General features: G+C 43.7%; 1 protein-coding gene across 2 annotated transcripts in view; it reads right to left on the bottom strand.

The window, feature by feature from the left end:
- Nucleotides 1-21441, bottom strand: part of PLCB1 (phospholipase C beta 1) — a 1417494-nt gene that overhangs the window by 332255 nt on the left and 1063798 nt on the right. For both annotated transcript variants that reach the window (XM_029593506.1, XM_029593507.1), the window contains exons 25-26: nucleotides 15557-15610; nucleotides 9174-9393 (exon numbers count right to left, since the gene is read on the bottom strand). In XM_029593506.1, coding sequence (XP_029449366.1) covers nucleotides 9174-9393; nucleotides 15557-15610 — 274 coding nt within the window. The remainder of the gene's footprint in view (nucleotides 1-9173; nucleotides 9394-15556; nucleotides 15611-21441) is intronic.

The following is a 21441-nucleotide window of genomic DNA, read 5'->3' as shown; positions in this document are numbered from 1 at the left end:
GGTGAAGTAAAGCACTACTCTGAAGAGATGACCTATTGCTGAGCTGGGAAGTGCAGGGGGAGAGAGCCTTAAATAGGGAGAGAGCCCTGATGTCATTAGTGGGTGCCACGTGGAATTTCCCGCCGTGGGCCCTTTAAGTTGCAGAAAAACGGGTGAGGTGTGCTTAAGACAGCCTGTCATCAGCGTCACTCTCTCAGAGAACGAGTAGTCCTCTTAGATGCAGCGGTTGGACATGCAGCCATTCGGGGGGCCTGCCCCGGCATCGGACGCCCACTGCTGAGGGCACGGGGCTGGAGGTAAGTGTACTGGTCCGTGGGACGGACCTGTGGACTGCCGAATGCAATACTTTCTCTATCTCCTTTCCTCCTGTGTCCCCCTGTCTCCTTTGTGCCTCATCTGTCTCTTTCTTCCCTTCTCCCATCTATGTCTCCCACCTTCCCTCATGCTCCTGTTGTGCCTCTCTCCTTCCTTTTGACCTTCCTTCCTTACCCCCTCTGTGTCTCTTTCTTCCCTTGTTCCCCATGTGTCCATCTTCCTTCCACTCCCCTTTTCTCTGTGTCCCCCTCTGTCTCTCCCCTTTCCTCACCCTGTGACTCTTACTGTCTCTATTCTCCAACTTCCCCCTCCTCTGTTCCAGTGTCCCTTGGCTGGCTCGCTGCAGCCCCTCTCTCAGGTCTTGGCCCAGCACTCAGTGAGGGAGGGAAAGGGTCCCAGAGAGCATTGCTGCAGAGATGTGTGGAGTCACTGGGAACTGAGGGCTGTGCTGTGCCCCATATCTCCTCGTCCCATCCCATCCAATCACAACACAGGAAAGGAGACAAGTGGGCAGGAACACAGCTCAGCTCTTGGCTCTGTCTTTCCTTATAACTAGAAAGCTGTGGGAAAGAGGAGCCTCTAGCAAAAACTGGATTTTCAGTGTCCGGTCAGTACTTCATCGATTTCTAACCCAGTACTTTTTATTTTAGAAAATCACCCATGCCCGTGGCTTTGTTGGGAACAGGAAGGGAAACATTTGTGTTGTTTCTGTTGAAGAATTGCAGACCATATTTTTTTTAAATCTACCATCCCCTCAATCTTTCCTCCTCCCCACATTCAATAGCTTACTACATTTATGGAGTCGTAGCAGTTTGAATGGTGCAGAAACGATCCTTAGTTGTTCCTGTCTTGCCAGGTCCTAGTTGTCAAATGGCACTGGCTGGTGCTGAGGCTGTTGTCATTTTGTTTTATGGCCGTACAGCACTCTGCTATTAAACAAAATGGCGCCAACCTCAAGGCCCTGAGGCTTTTTTGTTTAGTATCTAGGGAAAGCTGCAGAGAGGTGGCCTTGGGATGGAGTTCAGCCCTGCCTTTGGTTCAGGCCCATTCAGGAAGCTAGACCAGCTATTTGGAGCAGCCTGGAGTTATTACATTGGAGTTCATATGACAGGCCATTGCTACTCTGGAAAGAACAATTAGTAAAAGAATGGAAAGCATGAAGATGTCCTTGGGGAATTTCAGTGAACAATCTATCAGATTACAGAATGCTACTATAAAGCACAGAGGGAAAGGTGCTGCTGCTGCCACTTCGTCCCTGTGCTGGACGTCTAAACTGTAGTTTGCATTTCCAGTGCAGCTCGTTGACAGAAGGTGCACTGGAGCGCCAGGAGTGAGTAAGTTCAAACCCCGTTCCTAGAAGGGATTTTTATGGCTTGGGGGGATGGGGCAAGGTCTGGGGAGAGTGGGGTGCGGTGCGGAGTGGACAATTAACACTGTGGGGGCAGAGGAGAGAGTGCAACGGCTGCAGCAGAATATAATATTTAAAGAACTGGGGAAGGGATGATGGGGGGAGAGCAACCGCAGAGCCCGGAGCATTTCTTTTGTAATTTAAGAAGGCATTGGGGGGTAGGATGTACACCCCTCAACAGGACCTTGTGTGGATTTCTTTTCATGGAAAAGATGAGTCCTAGGCCCTATATGTTTATATATTTTTGTTTCTATTTACTGCACAGCTTAACTGGATATCTTTTGAAGATATCCAGTTAAGTAGGAGGGCATCTGGCTAACTTAGCTGGTTATAATTAAAAATCAACTAAACTACCCAGATAACTCAACGCCTCCGTGAAATGCCACAGAATGCCTCTTTTTTATCTGGCTAGATTTTATCTGGATAATGATTTAGATCATAGCTGTGTAATGACTAAAATATAGCCAGAAAAGGTGCTGAATATTAAAAAGCTTGTCATTTAAATGGATAAATTGCAAGATATCCAGCTAAATGGCTTTGAATATTGATTTCTTGCTGTTCTGCTTTTTACCAAGAATGGCCTCAAGGCAGATTACAAAAAATTTAAATCCAACAACTGCAATTTAAACTTATAGTATTGATCAAATTTAGACTGGCATTAGGAAGCCAGTTGTACATAATCTACATGCCTTAATTGGAAGTTCAAGTAGATTGGCAAGGATGACGTCTCTGCATGCAAAATCTGGCTGAAAATCTATATCCTTGCTTTTTTCCTGAACGTGAGGTAGCACAGTTCAAGTCATAAGTGTTTGGACATCACTCTTGCCCCATAGACCTGAGACAGCCTTAGGATAAGTAGAGAGGGGTCAGGAGGAGGGGGGTCCTGGAGAAGACCTCTATTTTTTAAATTTGGGTGGAGGATGGGGCTATCTACTAACTCTGTTAAGGATGGGTGGGAGAACAGATGGGTGATATTGAGGAGGAAGAATTGTTTTTTGGGGGGGAGAGGCATATGGTGCCAGGAGCTGATTTTGAGGCCTCCTGCCTCTTTGTCTTGAGGAGGGGCCTAGGTGAATTGCAAGGCAAAACCAAACTGAAAATAAAACATTAAATGACTGAAAAAACAATCCACCCCCACCCCCAAAATGGAAATACAAACCAAAACAATTTCTATGGGCTGTACATCCCTATTAAAGGCCTGCCGAACATGTTCTGAGTTACCCTGCTCAAAGCATGGAATCGTGCTGTTATTTGTGAAGGAATGAAGATTGAAGAAAAATAAAAACACTGCTTCAAATGCAGGGTAAGGCTGTTGTTTTCAGGTGATCTGGTATGTGCTCAGGGTAGGTCACAATTAGTAACGTGTCACAATTAGGAAACACCATGCTTCCTATTTAATGCTGGTAATCAAGGACCACACATACTGCCATACCAAGACTCTAAACCCGGCCAGGATCTCCATTAGTAGTCACTAACCCAGTGGCTCAGACACAACAGACTCCAATGGTAATATCTTCCACATTTCTGAGTCTGACATCATTAAAAATTCTCTCCTCTAAACAACAAAAAAGTATATAGCATGATCCTCTAGGATCCCCAAACAAGCAATAAATAAGGGGATAAAAAGTGCAGGCAACCATTTTGTTTTTTTACCCTTTGAAGTTTTTTAATAGAAGAAAAATCACGTTACCTCTTCATTTATAATTGTACTAATTCCCCATAAATCTGAGCATAACACTGACTGCCATGTTATTATAGACCAATCTGTGTTATTTTCTTCTTTAAGAACTATGTATGACTGCTGAGAGCCTAGTAATTTGCATTCTGCTGCCACAGGTAAACAGCTACGATAATGATACACCATTATATAAATTGTTTTGTTCTGTTTATTGTTGCTGGCATATTGCTTCAGAATTTTGGAAAGCTTTATGAGTCTCATTTTCAAAAGAATACTGTATTCTCTAAAAGATGGTATAGAGAGCAGATTTTGTTGAAAGAAGCACGGGAATGAGGAAACATATGGTAACAAAAGATTGAATTAACATTTTTGGTACATTTTTATATGAATTCAATTTAATAAGGGGTAAATTGTTTTTTCTTCATAGTTTTATATGCCCCTCCCTTCCACAGCACCTCTTCTTCAGCCAGTGGGGCTTGGGTTCCTGCCAGATCCTCTTCCCATGACTCTTCATCTTCAGCCAGTGGGGCTTGGGATGCCACCAGCTTGTACCTTCCACGGTACCTCTTCTTTGGGCCTGTGGGCACTGTGCTTCATGCCAGTCTGTTCCTCCTCATTAGAAATGCGCAAAAAGGGATCCCTGCACGATAGAGCCTGAAGCTCCAAAATCCTACGGGCCAAACAAATTGACACCAAAAACACAGTCTTCAACGTGAGATCCTTTAACGTCGCCCTTTTCAAAGGCTCAAACGGCGCACCACAGAGCACGCGCGGAACCAAATTCAGGTTCCATTTTGGACACAGCTTTCAAAGTAGCAGCCGCAAATGTTTCATCCCCTTAAGGAAGTGAACCACATCAGGGTGAGAGGCCACAGACCTACTCCGCAACTTGCTCCTAAGGGAACCCAAAGCCTCAACCTGAAAAAGGAGAGAGTTATAGGCCAAACCCTTCGATAAACCCTTCTGTAAGATGGCCAGAATTTGTGGAATATCCACTTGTAAAGGATCCAGCCGCCTCAGAAGACACTATGATTCAAAGGTCCTCCAGACCCTGATGTACGCTAAAGACTTAGCTGGCCTCCAGGCCTGGAGAAGGGTAGTAATAACTGGCTCTGAGTACCCCTTCAGTAGCAGGCGCTGCCTCTCAAAAGCCAAGCTGCGAGATAGAATTGATCCTCCCAATCTGAAAATATGGGTCCTTGTCACAGCAAGCATGGCAGGTGGGCCAGTCTGAGAGGGCCCTCTTGCGCGAGATGTACCAGATATGCAAATTACAGACGTTGTGGCCACTCCGGAGCCACTAGAACCACTTCAGCACTCACCCGACCAATGGCCATGGGGGAAACATGTACAGGAATATCTTCGATGGCCAAGAGCACACAAGAGCATCCAGTCCCACTGAACCGACCTCTCTTCTGTGACTTAGAAATCTTGTTGTCTTTGCGTTTGCTCTTGTCGCCATGAGGTCCAACTGGGAAACACCCCACCTGGCACAGATACGGTCCCAAGCTTCCTGGGACAATTCCCACTCCCCTGGATCCAACTGCTCTCTGCTGAGGAAATCCACTTGCACATTGTCTGACCCCATGACATGGGGGGCCGCAATTCCCTTGAGATGATTCTCTGCCCAGGCAAATAGCTGCCGAGATTCCAGGGCCACCACTTGACTCTTCATTCCTCCTTGCCGGTTGACGTACACCACTGTGGTCGCATTGTCCGCAAATACCCAGATCATCCTGCCTCTGCCCCAGGGAAGAAAGGCTTTCAGCGCCAGTCATACCAGCCTTGTCTCCAGGCAATTGATTGACCAGGAACTTTCCTGTTCCAACCAAAGTCCTTGGGCCATCCTCCCCAGGCACACCGCTCCCCAGCATTTGAGACTGACCTCCGTGGTCACCACCACCCAGTCCAGATTTTCCAAGTCCCGACCCTTTTCCAGATTGGGCCATGAAAGCCAAAATGACAGACTGGACCTGGAACCTTGAGGGAGTGGCAAGGGTAGCTGATACACTTCAGACACCGGATTCCATATGGACAAAAGTGCATTCTGCAATGGTCTCAAATATGCGAAAGCCCACGGCACCAAGTCCAACGTGGAAGCCATGGACCCAGAACCTGTAAATAATCCCAGGCCGACGGCAGTGACAATCTCAACAGATGTGACACTTGCAACTGGAACTTTTCAATCTCTCCGGAGTGAGAAACACCTTGCCCTTCTGGGTGTTGAACAGTGCCCCCAGATATTCCAGTGTCTGGGTTGGCACCAGGTGACCCTTTGCATATTGATCACCCATCCCAATGACCGCAAAGTGTCCAACACTCACTGAAGCAACCGCACGCACTCCTCCTTTGTCTTTACTTGAATGAGTCAGTCATCCAGATAAGGGTGAACCAAAATCCCTTCCCGTTGAAGGGTTGCACCAAGCACCATCACCTTCGTGAAGGTGCTTGGTGCCATGGCCAAGCCAAAGAAAAGAGCTCAGAACTGGTAGTGGCGTTCCCAACACCATGAACTGAAGAAAACTTTAATTTTCCTTTCAAATGGGAATATGAACATAGGCCTCCATCAAATCCAGCAACACCAGAAACTCTCCTTTGCAGACTGCAGAAATCACCTTTTTCAAAGTTTCCATTCGAAAGCAAGGGACCTTCAGGGCCCTGTTGACATTCTGCCAGTCGATGATGGGCCAAACGTTTCCTTCCTTCTTGGGCACCTCAAAATAAATGGAGTACCTGCTCCGTCCCTGCTCTTCTCATGGGATGGGATCTATGGCATTTAACTGCAACAGCCTCTGCAGAGTCCCCCACACTGCCTCCCATGTGCTTCAAGAGGCCACGTGGGACTCTAGAAAGGCATCCCTGATGGGGTGAGAAAACTCTAAAGCGTAACCGTCCAGCACCCAATGGTCCAAGGTAACCTTGACCCACTCCTTGTCAAAGCTGGACTATCCACCCCCTACTGCTTCTACAAGGAATGGGCAAAGTTGGCTTCATTAAGACGACTTTCCGCCTCCGGCCCCTTGGCTGGCATTATCCATGGCAGACCTCCGGGAGCCTCAAAAGGACTGTTGCCTTCCACTAGTCTGCTTTGCATCTGCCCCAGAGGAGGACTTGCCGGCATGGAACTTACACGACTCCTGAAAACAGGCCTGCAATGGGAAGACCTTCTGGGTGGAATTTTTATATTCCGGTGAATCTGTTATCTTTGGACTCCTCCAAAGATTTCATCATCTGGCCAAATCCTCCCCAAAAAGGAGCCTTCCTTTGAATGGAAGATTACACAACTGCGCCTTGGACCACATGTTCGCCGACCAATTCTGCAGCCACAAAAGCATTCAGGCCGCTACCACCGAGACCATGCTCCTGGCCGAAGTGTGCACTAAGTCATACAGCGCATCCCCACATAAGTCACTCCAGCCTCCAAGCACACTGACTGGAGAGCCTTGTCCTCTCCAGAGGAGGCTTATTCTTGAGACTTTTGCACACAACAAGCCCTTTGCATCATATTACCACAAATGGCAGCACGGAGATTCAAAGCAGAGACTTCGAACATCCTCCTCAATTGAATCTCCAACTTGCGGTCCTGCACATCCTTCAGCCCCCACTACCAGAATGGTCGTCTTCTTGGTGATCGCTGAAACTGCCGCATCCACTATCGGTATCCGTAAGAGTTGCCTCCTCTATCAGAGGGTAAAGCTTGGCCATGGTTGGCTCACCTTTAGACCCACTTCTGGAAAATCCCATTCCCGGTTCACCAACTTGCGGATATTCTTGGAGAAAGGAAAGGCACTAGGAGGGCCCCGCAGTCCATCCAGGACCGGATTCATGCCCTCAATATCCAGCTCCTCCTGAGTCACCTTAATCCCCAATTCCTGCAACATCTGAGGAATAAGGGGTGCAACTCCTCCTTCTTGAACAAGTGGACCACCCTTGGATCATCTCCTTCCGAAACCAGACAATCCTCCTGATCCAGATCCTCCTTATTTGCCTCCGGCTCCATATTTGGAATTGCATCCGTTTCCTCATCCAGATCTGCGTCCTGCAAATCTCAGTCCTCCTGCAAATAATCAGAATCACCCAGATCTCTGGGATCAGCCTCTGAACCTTCGCAACCCGGACCCAGATGGTGCAGCAGATCTCCAGAAGGCACCACCTTAGGATGTTTAATGGTTCATGGGATGGGCAGTTCCTTAGGATGTTTAGCCTCCAACCCCTTCCTAGCCAGGAAAGCCTTGTGGAGCAGCAAAACAAACTCTGGAGAGAAACCGTTGGGATCGGGATCCACAGTCCCCTGCCCCCAAAGACTGTCCTATGACTCCCCCTCTCCTCCTGTACCACAGGGGACAAAGGAGGCAGCGAATCCACAGCTTTTCTGGCTGCCACTAGCTCCTTCCTGCGATCTCCAGTGGGACCAGATCCCCCCCCCCCCCAGGACTTACCTGGGGCCCCCAGCCACATTTCCAGATGAGCGGGGGAACGTTTTCCCCAAGGTCACCCCCAACAGCATCCCTTCACCCCCTTTTGCACAGGCAGTGCAGAGGGAATGGCTATTGAGAAGCACGGACCAAACGCTTCAGGCCTTACAAGCTGACTCATGTGACTTTGGTGCTGTGCTGCACATGGCATGCTGAAAACAGTCAGGCCGCCCACGCAGTCAAAGGCAGAGTGGTGCCCTGAAACAAAAAACAGGCCAAGCAGAATGTGGGAGGAGGCACAAAACGGGCCCGCCGCCACCGCACTCACTTGAAAAACTCCGGGGAATCGGCAGCAACTGCGGCTCCAAAAACCTTTCAAACCGCACCCGCGGTATGGCAAGTCCCTGGCAATGGGAAATGGTGCACCCAAAAACCTTCCTCAAGCCTCCAGATCCCCGGGGAGCAGAGGAAGGAAAACCCCCAGATCATACCCTACTGAAATACTGACAGCTCCTGCTGTCCTCAGCATACGCACTGCTGGGCCCCGACTGCTCCTCCAGCCGCTGTAAAGTAAAAAGGCAACACTTTTTTTTTCTTCAAAAAAGCTTAAAGGCACAAACACAGGGTACTTCCCTGACAAGAAGGTGAATCCTCAGGAGGGGACCTCGGAAATCCTGAGGGAGCCAGTGCCCTAGCTATTAGAACCTTCGGTCAACCAGGGCGAGCACCAGTCAGGAATTTCCAATCCCCCAGTTGCCCCACTCCACCTGAGGGATGGTCCACAAAGGAACCTAGCACCTTAGGGAGCCAGTATCGAAAGTCCAACTTCTAAACATTTTTTTTTTCTTTTCCAGACTGCTGGTTTAGCAACTCTACCATTTGCTGGAGATAGAGAAATACTGAGGGACTGAAAGTGGCACTCTCGGTTAAGTAGCAGTGCCTCAAAGATTTGCTCTCTGCCTCCATCTGCTGGTAGGAATACATAAACCCACTTGTCTGGACTGATCTGGGAATGTACAGGAAATAAAAATTTGTGCCATGAAAAACCTCAGTGCCAGATTAAACATTTTGTCACAGATAGGCAGGAATAGAGACAAGGAAGGGGAAGGGTGAGCAGAGTGCCATAATCCTTATATCAAGCGAGAGCGGATCCCCTTGGTCCAAATATTTGGAGCCTTCACAATTTGATGTCCTAGGTAGTTGCCTATATTGCCTATATCTAAATCTGGGCATGAGTACCTAAATATCCTATATATAAATGTCTAGGATCAGAAGCCCAAAATATAATTCATTGCTGAATTATAGTACACATGGAGAAAAAAATGTATTTTTACTGTAAAAGAGCTATTCCACTCACTTTTTCTTGCTATCCCTTTTTGCCGATTTCTCTAAGACAGCTCTCCTTCGCAAGTAGTCATTCTGGATTTCATTATACTTGGCGGTGTGCTCTTTGATAAGGTCAGTGGTTTTCTTGTGGTGCCGCTTCACCAGGTCCTTCATCTCTTTGTAGTGTTTCTTCTGTAGTTTAACAAATGACTTTTGTTGTTTGAGCTCTTCAATGGTCTGTGCTTCCACTTCTGCAAAGAAGAAACACACACAGCTACCAGATTTGAATTTGGGGTATTTTATTTTTTAATGCCAACACATTTCAGCAGATTTACATTCCAGTTAGAAATAAAAACTGTCTGGGGATCAGAGAATCTCTCTGTAGGAACAATACATCATTTGGCCTTCAGATATTTTCAACCATGCAAAACTTCTGTTGATGTGTGCTGGGTTCATCTCATTTTGCTTGCTCTTCCCAACAAGCTAAGTACTCTCTGCTCGCCCACCTGCGCTCATAGGACAGTTGCAAACATTTACGCTTATGCCTGACCTTTGTGAGCCATGGAACTCAATAGCAGTTTCCTTCTAAACAAGGATGTGCAAAAAGTAATATTTTCCTTTTAGTGAACAGATACGTGAATGATGTCATACGATGTGCATGTCCAGGAAATATACACCATGGATATTAATTGGTTGTATTTCCCATGAAAGGCAGAAAACAGTGCCGTGTGTCCATCTTGCAGTGTTTTGATAGTTTAAAGAAAAATAAAGAAAGGGGAAGGAGGCAGCTGGGGTAGCAATGTGGGCACGCGTCACCACTTTATGCCTGTTTCATTAATAATGATTTCACTGAATTCTACGCTGATCAGAAATTTCTCATACATTTTTCTGCAAGACCAGCTTTTGCCATCTTTTGCTGTGAATACGTTTGTGAACCTTTACATCCCAGGCTGTTTTCTTGGCCAGAAGGTGAGCCAGCAAGATGAGCACTTTGAAATCATCACTAGGTAGCTCTACTGACTTTAAACGGCCTCAGGAATATACGGTGTCTCCTTAATGTGCTAAGGTAGTAGAAAGTTACCGAGCAATCAGCTTCAGAGACTGAGGCTTCCACATCCTCTCTTTCACGGAGAGAGGGCAGTTTTTTTTTTATTAACGTGGTTCATTTTATTTCTGTCCACTCACAATTTTGTATTGCCTGACAATAAGCACATTTGTCCAGTAAGGGGAATCTTTTCTGCTGTTAGTGTGCTGCCTCCTACTGAAAATATAAATCTACAAGATTCATGATGGGGAAAGAGCCTAAAAAAGAAGAGATCAAAAACTTTACAAACAAATACATTCTCCGGAATGAAATACGAATTAGAATAAAATAAGAATTAATTAAAACCCTTTTTTTTTTTACTGTGTTTCTGCCTTAGATACTATGTAACATGTCTTGTGCAATATTTCAAAAGCTATTATAGTAGATGGTAATATCTACTCAGTATCAATGGCATAATTATTTTTAATTCTTCTTTTTATATTTTTTAAGCTGAATCACCACAGCTTTCCTGAATGAGAGAACGGAAACAGGGCCAGCAGACTAGGTAAACACCTGGAAGACAACAGTTTTTGGGGGTGGCACCAGGGACCTTGCTATGCATGAACACATTGGGCCCTGCCAGTGAATCTCAAGCAGGAGTGAACAGCCCTCTGCTTCCTGCTCTAGCCCCTCCCTTCCCAGGTAATGTGCAGGGAACAGGAGGGGAGGGTGATAAGGCTAGGGTAGACAGAGAAGAACAAGGGAGAGCCCGCTCTACTCTCTATTACAGCCCCTCCCCTCCCTTCCTGTAGTACAGGGAACAGGAGGAGAATTAGGCTAAGGTCAGAATGGACAAAACAGAGCAGAATCAGATAAACTTATGGGTATGAAAATGTGTACATGTGTTGCCCAAGTACTCAGCGAGGGTAATTATCAAAGCTATTTCTGCAAATAAAACAGTGCTTTACCTGTGGATGTGGGCTTCTTGAAAACTGTCCCCTCTGTACATACTTTTACCTGCAGTATTGGGAGGTGCTCCTGGAGGTGAGTTTAGTGCGGGGTTCGAAACCCTGCATATACTTTTAAATTTTCAGAGATATATGTGCTTAATTTTGACAGGAAAAGTATCCTCACAAAATAGCAGGTGTAAATGTGCATGGATACGTTTCCTTAGGTAGTTTCTTTAGGGAAGACTGCACTTACTTACAGTTTGAAAATTAGTGCAAAGTCTGTAGGTAGAAAGTTACCGCAGACTTTACAGATATGCAGACAGTTTTAAAATTAACTCCAACATTGTTAGAAGGGGGAAAAATGTACAAAATAGTAAAATAACTAAGATAAAATTACAGGATATAGAAAAGAACGAGGATGATTCCCAAGTTCAAGTGCTGGTCCATAGTGTCCCCCTAAGATTACATTTCTGGACTAGTGGCAGGATGTATATTTTTCTGCTATAGTTGCTGTTTCTTCTGTTTTCCCCAGTATTTTACAGAATTTTCCCTGATCATTCTTTTTGTGGGAAGTCTTTGATTTTCTGTCAGTTTTGGCAAATGTGAATCCCTGACATCTTTGTATTTTGCACAGTAGAGGAGGAAATGCATTTCTGCTCCTATTTCTCCAATATTGCATATCATATAGAGTCTAGCCTCTTGGGATTTCCAGTTACGACTTTGCATAATTCTATTTATAATTTTGGTCACCTATTTTATATTTGGTGAGGGTTTTTCTGTGTTCTGCTATGTATGTGTGTGTGTGTGTGTGTGTGTGTGTGTGTGTGTGTGAGACCAACCAACATGAGGTATTCTGCTAATGTGTAGTTTCTGTATAGATCAACTTGTTCCTTTAGGATGTCTATTGCTGATAATACATTTGGATTTTCAGTTTCATCTTTCGAAATAATATACAAGGCAATTTACAGCATTTTTAGAATTCAGGTACCATAAGTTCCTTCTCCAAAGAGCTTACAATCTAAGGCCTAGATTTATCAAAATGCTACAAATTTCACATGAATAGCACCCATGATAAATCTTTATAAGGTTCTCATAGAAGTCACCTATTTATACTGCTATAGGAGGGCCAGCTAGTAACTCAGGGTGAGGTTTTGGGGGTGGTTTTACAAGCACAGTGAGACATACGAACAGCACAGTACACATCAGTGAATATTTGAATTGATTTTGAGAGGAAAGTCACACAAAGATGAGATTTATACATTGTTCTCTCGCCCCAGCTTGATTAACCCCCAGAGGCTCTCTCTCTATATATATATTCCAATCCACTCCTCTCCCCTTTGAATAATTTTCAAAAATTTGCATGCGAGACCCAATAAAAAACACATGCATTATGGCATTATCTCAGGTGTTAGGGCCATAACGCACTTTGATGAATGGCCCTATTAGTGGGTACATGAAGTAATGAGAGATAAAGCAAATTGCCCAAGGTCACAAGGCATGTCATTGGGGGACATGAGTTTTGAACCCTGTTTTTCCTGGTTATTGGTCGATTATTTTAACCTTTAGGTTACTCTTTTTTCCTGCAGGGAAGGATAGTCATGCTGTTTTAGGGCCTGGTGTAATGTTTGTGTGACAGGCCTCCCAAATGGAGCCTTTTCATCACTGAGAAAGGATTCTGGGTGAGTGAAATCCTTTGTCTTCTTCTAAGGTTGTTGTAAATGATTTTGATAATGGTTGTGGGGTAGATTTTCAAAGGGTTTCACGTGTATACCTACCCCTACGCGCGCCGAGCCTATTTTGCATAGGCTCGGAGGTGCAAGCAAGCCCCGAGACGCACGTATGTCCCGGGGCTTTCAAAAATGGGCGGTCCGTCGGCGGTCCCGAGTCCCCAAGCACAGCAGCCGTGCTGGAGGTTCACACGCTGGAAGCTGGCCGGCGCGCACAAGTCGTATCTGCCAGAGGCAGGCATAACTCGGCGAAATAAGGTGGGGGGGATTTAGGTAGGGCTGGGGGTTGGGTTAGATAGGGGAAGGGAGGGAAAGGTGGGGGGAAGGTGGGGGGAAGCTAAAAAAAGTTCCCTCCAAGGCCGCTCCGATTTCGGAGCGGCCTTGGAGGGAACAGGGAAAGCCATCGGGGCTCCCCTTGGGCTCAGTTCATGCAAGGTGCACAAGTGTGCACCCCCTTGTGCGCGCCGACCCTGGATTTTATAGCATGCGCGCAGCAGTGCATGCATGTTATAAAATCGGGTGTACATTTGTGCGCGCCGGGTAGCACTCACAAATGTACCCCGTGCGCGTAGGATTTAAAATCGGCCCCTATGTGATATAGAAAATTACTGATGGGGTTGCTCCATTTACTGCTACTAAATGGCAACAAGTTTGGGGAAATTACACAATCCATGTGCAATCAGGGAGATTATTGAAGAGTGATGGCTGCATTCTAAATGTAGTGTCTCCTTTAAGGAGTTAAAAAGAGTTCATCTAGTGGGGAATGGTAATGAGGACTATATAACCCTAGGATCAAAGTTTGGTCAGAGGACTGTTAGAGGAAGCCACCAGAAGGCTGGTATGCTTGTCCTAGAAGAGAGGAGTCTGCAAGGATTTCCCCCTCATGAATAAAGGCCCGAGGCATGGAGATGTTTCTCCTTAGTGGTAAATAACCAGAGGACCCAACTTGGACCTTTTGAGAAGGAAGGAGCAACATTTGGTCTCACTGTCATGGAAGATCTTAAAGAAAGGAGATCCAAGGGGATGGAGGATCCAGGGAACTCTGTCAACTCAGAGAGTTTTGAGTGTCTTGAAAGTATATTATAGTATAACTATATTATTTATAGTTCCTGTTACTGTAAATGCATATGATACCCCCATATTTAGTTCCGAGTCTTAAAACATATATATTTTAACACACTTTTCCCCCTTATATTTCGTTTGTTACTTGTCCTGCGATTGTTATTTGTAAGGGCCTCGCCCAAAAGTTATCTGTTTTATGTAAACCGATACGATGTGCAAACGGCTATCGGTATAGAAGAGACTTTAAATAAATAAATAAATAAAATAAATAAATATTGGAAGACACCAAAGAGGTAAGAGATATTGGCTGTTGTGATGAGTGTATGGTATTCGAGAAGCCAAATGAAGCTAAGATGAGAATGGTGTTTGCTGGGAGGAATCCAAGGAATAACAAAGGAAATGGTAGTCCGTAACTTTTGGAAAATAATAGTTTGTAACAGTTTAGATGCTGCTGCAGCTTGGCTGTGAAAACCTATGAACGACTGATTTAATCAATTTACTTTCAGTTCTTTTGTAACCTCTGACTGCTGGCTCATAAAATAAAAGCTGGTTGCATGAATATACTTTAAAGAGAATTCTGGGGACAAAGTTGGAGGATCAGTCGGAAGGTTAGAGGGGAGCCCTATGTGGTTTGGTTCACTGTCCAGCTCAGGAATTCTCACCCTTTGCCTCTGTGCTTAGACCACTGCTTGACCCATTATTAAGTGAACCTACAGAGAGACAGTCACTGTGTCTTCATACAAGTACTGGACCCTTTTTGGATAAATAGGAAGGAAAAACATTCTAGTACAGCCCAGCCAGCCAATGAGGTATGCATTTTTTAAAATTTATAAATATTATGTATTTCTTGATTTTTATTTTTTGCAGTTTAGCCCCAATAATTACAGATGGTTCATTCAACCGACACCCGTGATGTGATTTCAAAAACATACCTGCATTATTTATAGAATTAAAGTTCTGCTACCGTTAATATTACATAATAATATCATAATAATAACTATGCAATATGATAGGGTGAAAAGTTTGTATAAAGCATACGTTATTTAAAATGCATGGGGGATAAATTTTCAAAACTGTACATTTTGATGCAAAGTCCGCACCAATTTGGTGTATATTTTTAGGATGGGCAATTCCTACATTAATGGCTTTTGAAAATTCACCTGTGTCCAATAATGTGTTTTTACAGCATTGTTTTGGGAGGGATGGGTGTGCGGTCATCAAATCTTAGGGGAGAGGGGGATCTCTGGGCCTGAAAATGAAGCATGGTGGTGAGGGCACAAGGGTGAAGGTTTGCTTAGAGTGCACCAGCCCTGTCCAGAAATCGATTACATTGGTCTGTAAATCTTACCTTGGGAAGATGGACCTGGTTTGTGTGGCATCAGGTAATTGTGACATCAGTCCCTGAGGTCTTCTCTTTTCAGTGTAGAACATCTGGAGGGAACTGATCCTCCAACTTACTAATCTGTGCTAGCTCATAGGTAGTAGTCAACCTCTTGATGTGCAGGCAGGCCCCCTGTGTCTCTCATGTTAAAGTTACTTAAAATGTTTCCATTACCTAAAAGCTGAACCTCCAACTCTATAAATTCCTACCCCAAATATTTTTACCTAACATGACAGAAACAGCCTTTTCACTCATCTGTATTGTTATTACCTGTTAAAATACTTTGAATGAGGTCCTCTGTTTTAGCAGGAACTTTCACGGATCCTAAATGAAAAGAAGATTATAATTTACTTTTATTAAAGGCATGACAAATGTTTTTAAATAAAACCAAAAATCTGCTTCTCATCTAGAATTATAACTTTTGAAGTAACAAGTGTTTCTGCCTGTTTATATCTCTGGTAAATAATTGTGAAATTGGTTATATAGTCTCTATATCATCTAATTTCCTTATGGGGGATAAATCATTTAATAAACCATAGTACACAAAAGTAGCAAATATATTTCCATAAGTGTAGAATGCAGTATTAAAAACCTCTCCCACTTGCTGAGCACTACATCAAATAACCCTGTAATAAGACTCACTTTATAAATATTAGACCTTGAAGCTGCTTGTGTGTGTGTGTGGATGGAGGGAGGGAGTGGTGCTCTGTGATTTCTGCTTCTGATTGTTCAATGCACTGGTTACAATCACTTTTTTTATATACTATGTTGCTATAAATTAGAAATGGAATATGCAGTTTAAGACTTTCTCTCTAAAGAAGATATTATCCTATCATCCCATGTCATGACTTTCAGAGGGAACTCATCTTGAGCTTTGCAGTCAGTTGCCTCTTAATTCAGCAAATGAGCAAGAAAGAGATTGGAACAAGTAAACTAACAAAAAAAAAAAAAAGAAAGAAATATTTTAACCATTCTTGGAAAAACCACATGCCAGCAATCTATAAGTTTTATGAAATTTTTGCCACTGGAAAAACTCCTTTAAAGTTTCTCCCAACTGCTAGTTACAGGTTTATGTAGGAGGAACTGCTTTACACGTACCTTTAAAAGGCATTTCTTACATTGTTTTGTGTTCATCTTCAACAATAAAGGCATTTTAATGATAGTTGTTAAAATGTGTGGTTTGCCTGTGCATAGATTCTTTTTATTCCTCCCCTTCCAAAAATAAGTATAAATATAAAGTGATTTTAAACAGGGACAAGGCAAAGACTTGGAAATCATGTGGCAGAAATGTAATGCACCCTATTTCCCCCACATGGTTTTCAGCAGCAGAGGAATGTTTTCAGATCTTCTCATTGTCAGAATTCAAATGTTTGCATTTTTTTTTACAGTGGAAGAACACTGCCACCTTGTGGAAACATCTGTATCACTTAAGAGCTCTTACAATTGGTCAGGGAGTACTACTGCTGCTGGGCCAGCCCTGGAGTATTCAAGTTTTTAACAAGTGCTTATCCCACTTTTTAAGAATTCCAATATGTGTCCCAACTCTATATTATCTCCATCTTCATCCCTCCTTATCTTCTTTCTTTGTACACTATTTATAGGAGTCACACTTCTCTAGCAGCCACGCTGAGATCATACACATTAATTTACAATATGGTGCCTTGGTACACAATACGTCATTTTCCATTGCAACTTTCTTTAGCCATTATTAACAGCCTGCCATCAAGATACTCAGTTATCATTAAAAAATGATGTAAATAACCATGCAGCACATTACGCAAAATGTAACCATAATGTTTAATCATATATTTGTGCTAACAGATTAGAACAAAACTCCAAAACCAAATCATTATTCTGATCCATCTGTCTTCTAGCCTGATGAAGAAGATAAAAATCTGGGGTTGTAGAAAAGTAATGGTACTTGGTATAACTGTTAGCCTACAAACAATGAAACAATTAAAATCGCTTACTAACTAACCCCCTCATTTATGAAAATGCGCTAAGGTGTTTTTGCATGCATTAAGGGCTTATCGCATGCGAAAAGCTCCGTTAACACATGCGATAAGCCCTTAACGCATGCGAAAATGCCTTTTAATGCATGTGATAGCACTATATCGTATGGTGCGATGCAAATCCGAAAAAGAGGAGGAGTTAGGGGTGGGAGTGGACTGGGTTTACAATTTTGCAAAGTCCAATCGCATGGTTTTAACTACAATGTTTTGAGTAGTGTTAAGCTGTGTGATAGCTTGCGTTACGGGGCGGTAAGGTGTTAGTGCATTTTTCAATGTCTCCTCAAAGGCCTCTTTTAGTAGGTTTGAAACCAAAAGATTGCAATAGTTTTAACAATGGGTGCTTTGGATAAAAATTGCTTGTTTATCAACTGCATTATATACATTACTATAAAAAAAAGCATAGGCATTCTTTCACATGCCCTGTGGACATTCACATACATGGAACATTAAGCAAAAATGTAACACATAAGGCCTGCAATACCAATCACAAGTGATTGACATGTGCAAAATAGTTTGCAATAGTTTTAATAGAAAATCTATGTAAATGAAATAATGAGAAACAAAAATATGCAAAATAACTCATTATCTGATATTGGAATAGGTTTTCACATTTTTAACTGGCTTTCTTCTTTTCTTTCTGGCCAGTTTCAACAGGTGCGGATGGGGCTTTGCAGTTGACTGGAAGCCCCTCACCACTGGGGTCCTGTTGGGCCTCCAGTCTTTCTCCATATGCTTCCACTTACAAAGTTACTTACTTCTTTTGGTATATATTTCCAATTCTATACTGACGACGCACAGGTAATTTTTGCTCTTCATATAGATAAATTGGCAATCCCAGCCTGGGTAACTGACTGCTTACAAGCTGTGATATCTTAGATGTCAACAAATAGTTTGTCTCGTAACTTTAATAAAACTAAGACACTTTGAATTTCTTTTTCTTCTGATTCTTTTAGTTTTCCAGTTGAATACCATGGTAACTTATATACTTTCTGAGGTTCACTATCTTGGGGTAATTATTGATTCTAATCTATGAAACCTAAAATAAGCACAGATGCTAAAACTACCTTTTATAAGCTGAGGCTTCTTCGTCATGTTAAGCCATTTTTCTCTGAGGGGGAATTTTGATTAGTGGTTAATTCTCTGGTTTTCTCTTATTTAGATTATTGTAATTCTCTATACATAGGTCTTCCGTTATCCCTCTTGAGGGTTTTGCAATTGGCTCAGAATGCTTCTGGATGCATAATCACATTCTAAGGCGACTTTTTAGAAGTTGTGTGCATAAAAATTAGCATATACACATGTATATTCTATTTTATAAACCTCAAGCATACATGCATAAGTAAAGATTTGCGAGTAAATATGCATGTGTAAAAGAAGGGAGGCCTGGGGTGTTCTGGGGTATGGACAACATTTACATAAGTTGCCATTTTATAAGCAATTTCTGCATCCAGATTTTGCAGCATATTTGTGTAAATGTACACTTGTTCTATATCTAGAATAATCTAGAATCTATTAACCACAGCATTCTCATCAAACACCTCACAGAAATCGGGATCTCTGGATCGGCCTTACTCTGGTTCATATCCTACCTGGAAAACAGGCAGTAAACAGTCCAAATCGCCAACACTGAATCTAAACCCGTTCATCTCTCCCAAGGAGTCCCCCAAGGCTCATCTCTCTCATCCATCCTATTTAACATATACCTCCTGCCCCTCTGCCAACTCCTCACTGACCTCGGCCTCACCCATTACCTCTATGCAGATGATGTACAAATACTCATCCCTATACAAGAATCCCTGCACAAATCCCTCGAATTCTGGGATAACTGCCTCCACTCCATAAATTGCGTCCTCACCAACCTCCACCTTGCTCTTAACACTGCAAAAACCAAACTCATCATCATCTCCACTGGCAATGAGCCCCCTCCCCTCCCCTTCCCAACCACAACCCCCTCCCTGGCCCAACTCCTCTCCAGCAAAACGTACGTAACCTTGGTGTCATATTTGACAACCAATTCAACCTAAAAACCTTCATCAATTCTACCATTAAAGAAGGCTACTACAAGCTCCACATATTCAAAAAACTCAAACCCCTCCTCCACCTTAATGACTACCGTACCGTCCTCCAATCCTCTATATTCTCAAAAATCGACTACTGTAATGCCCTGTTACTAGGTCTCCCCACCTTAACCCTTAAACCCCTCCAAATGCTGCAGAATGCAACTGCAAGAATTCTTACTAGCACCCGCAAAACAGACCACATCACTCCTGTCCTCAAGCAACTTCATTGGCTCCCTATTTCCTTTCGTATCATCTACAAATGCCTCTCCATTATTCACAAAACAATCCACAACAATGACATTCATTGGCTCGACAACTCCCTCTGCCTACACACCTCCAACTGCCCAACCAGATACACCTATAAGGAAACCCTCCATACCCCTTCCCTCAAGTCCACACACCTCTGCACCACAAAAGACCGCACCTTCTCCCAAGCTGGACCTACCCTTTGGAACTCGATGCCAACGGATCTTCGGCTAGAGCCAAGTACACAAACATTCAAAAAAAACCTCAAGACTTGGCTATTCAAACAAGCCTTCCCTGAATAGTACCGCCCTTCTACCCCCACTCCCCTCCTACCGCTCCACCGAACACTTGCAGAAGCCCTCAAAACCTTTCCTACTTTATTGTTCCTCCTACTTCCTCCTAAATTCTTTTTTTCTCTGCCCCTAAAGCCCCCCTCTCTCTTCTTACCCTTAACACTATCTCTGTACCTTAGTACATACACTAATATACACGAATTTCACTGCACCTTTGTATATGACATGACCATACTCTTGTATATATTTCTGTACCCTTTGCATCTATTATATATTACCATACCCCCTATCTACTGTATATTCCTGCTCCCGCTAATACTGTACAAGTTATTCCCCCAGTTACGTTTCCCCCTATTTTTTGTAGTTTCTCTGTTAAGTTCCATGTAAACCTATATAATGTTTCGACGAATACCGGTATATAAAAACATTTAAATAAATAAATAAATAAATAAATAAATAAGTGAGAGTCTACATCTTATAAGTAAACTAGTGACTGGCTGGGAAGTCTGGATGAAATGGGGGAAACTGGCTGGAGAGGCAGGAGGATCTCGATGACCTGCAGATGGACTGGGTGAACTGGTAGACTAATTGGTAAAACTGGCAATTTCATTGCCCCATGCATGTTAGATCTTTTTCATGACCTATATGCATAAAAGCTGACCTACGGAGGAGGGGTGGGCTAAATGCAGGTAAATTATGCAGGTAAATTCTCCATGCATATATTTTTAAAGTTAGATATAAAACTATGTCGACATAACAGTTGCATGCTACTTAACTGGATAAATTATGATTTTTCTGGCTAAGTCTTGAAAGTGGCACGTACCTGGACAAGTTCTGATTTATCCAACAAAGTAGCAGGAAACCCACCCTCCTGACCCCCCCCCCCAAGATTTACCAAAACTCCCTGGTGGTCCAGCGGGGAAGCCGGGAACCATCCCCTGCACTATCCCACCCTCGGTGCCGGTTTCATCATGGCGCCGATAGCCTCGGCGATAGCCTTTGCTCATACAATGTCACAGGGCTACCGGTGCCATTGGTCAGCCCCTGTCACATGGTAGGAGCACAAGATGGCGCCGATGGCCATGTGACAGGGGCTGACCAATGGCACCGGTAGCCCCTGTGACAAAGGCTATCGGCGCCATGATGAAACTGGCACCGAGGGTATGAGTGCAGGGGATGGCTCCTGGACCCCCCGCTGGACCACCAGGGAGTTTGGTAAGTCTTGGGGGGGTTCAGGAGGGTGGGGGTTTGTTTAAATTTTTATTTAGGTGGCTGTATAATTCGGCGAAGATTCGTGTATTCGTGGGGAATCGCGATACGTTTCGCTTCCCCACGAATACTACGAATAGTGCAATATACTTTGCAGATCGCCAATACGGCGAAAACGAATGCACACCCCTAATACTTATTTTTCTCTACAAGCCCCAAAGTGAGTTGCAGTCAAACATATGTACAGCTGTATAGATACATAGCACAAGTCACTCATTGGACAGCATATAATAAAATCCATACAATTAAGAAAAATACATTATTAACCTTATAGA

This window comes from Rhinatrema bivittatum, chromosome 3, assembly GCF_901001135.1.
Source record: "Rhinatrema bivittatum chromosome 3, aRhiBiv1.1, whole genome shotgun sequence".
NCBI classification, from domain to species: Eukaryota; Metazoa; Chordata; class Amphibia; order Gymnophiona; family Rhinatrematidae; genus Rhinatrema; species Rhinatrema bivittatum.
Note: the sequence above shows the minus strand (reverse complement) of the source record. Positions and strands in the feature narration are given on the sequence as shown.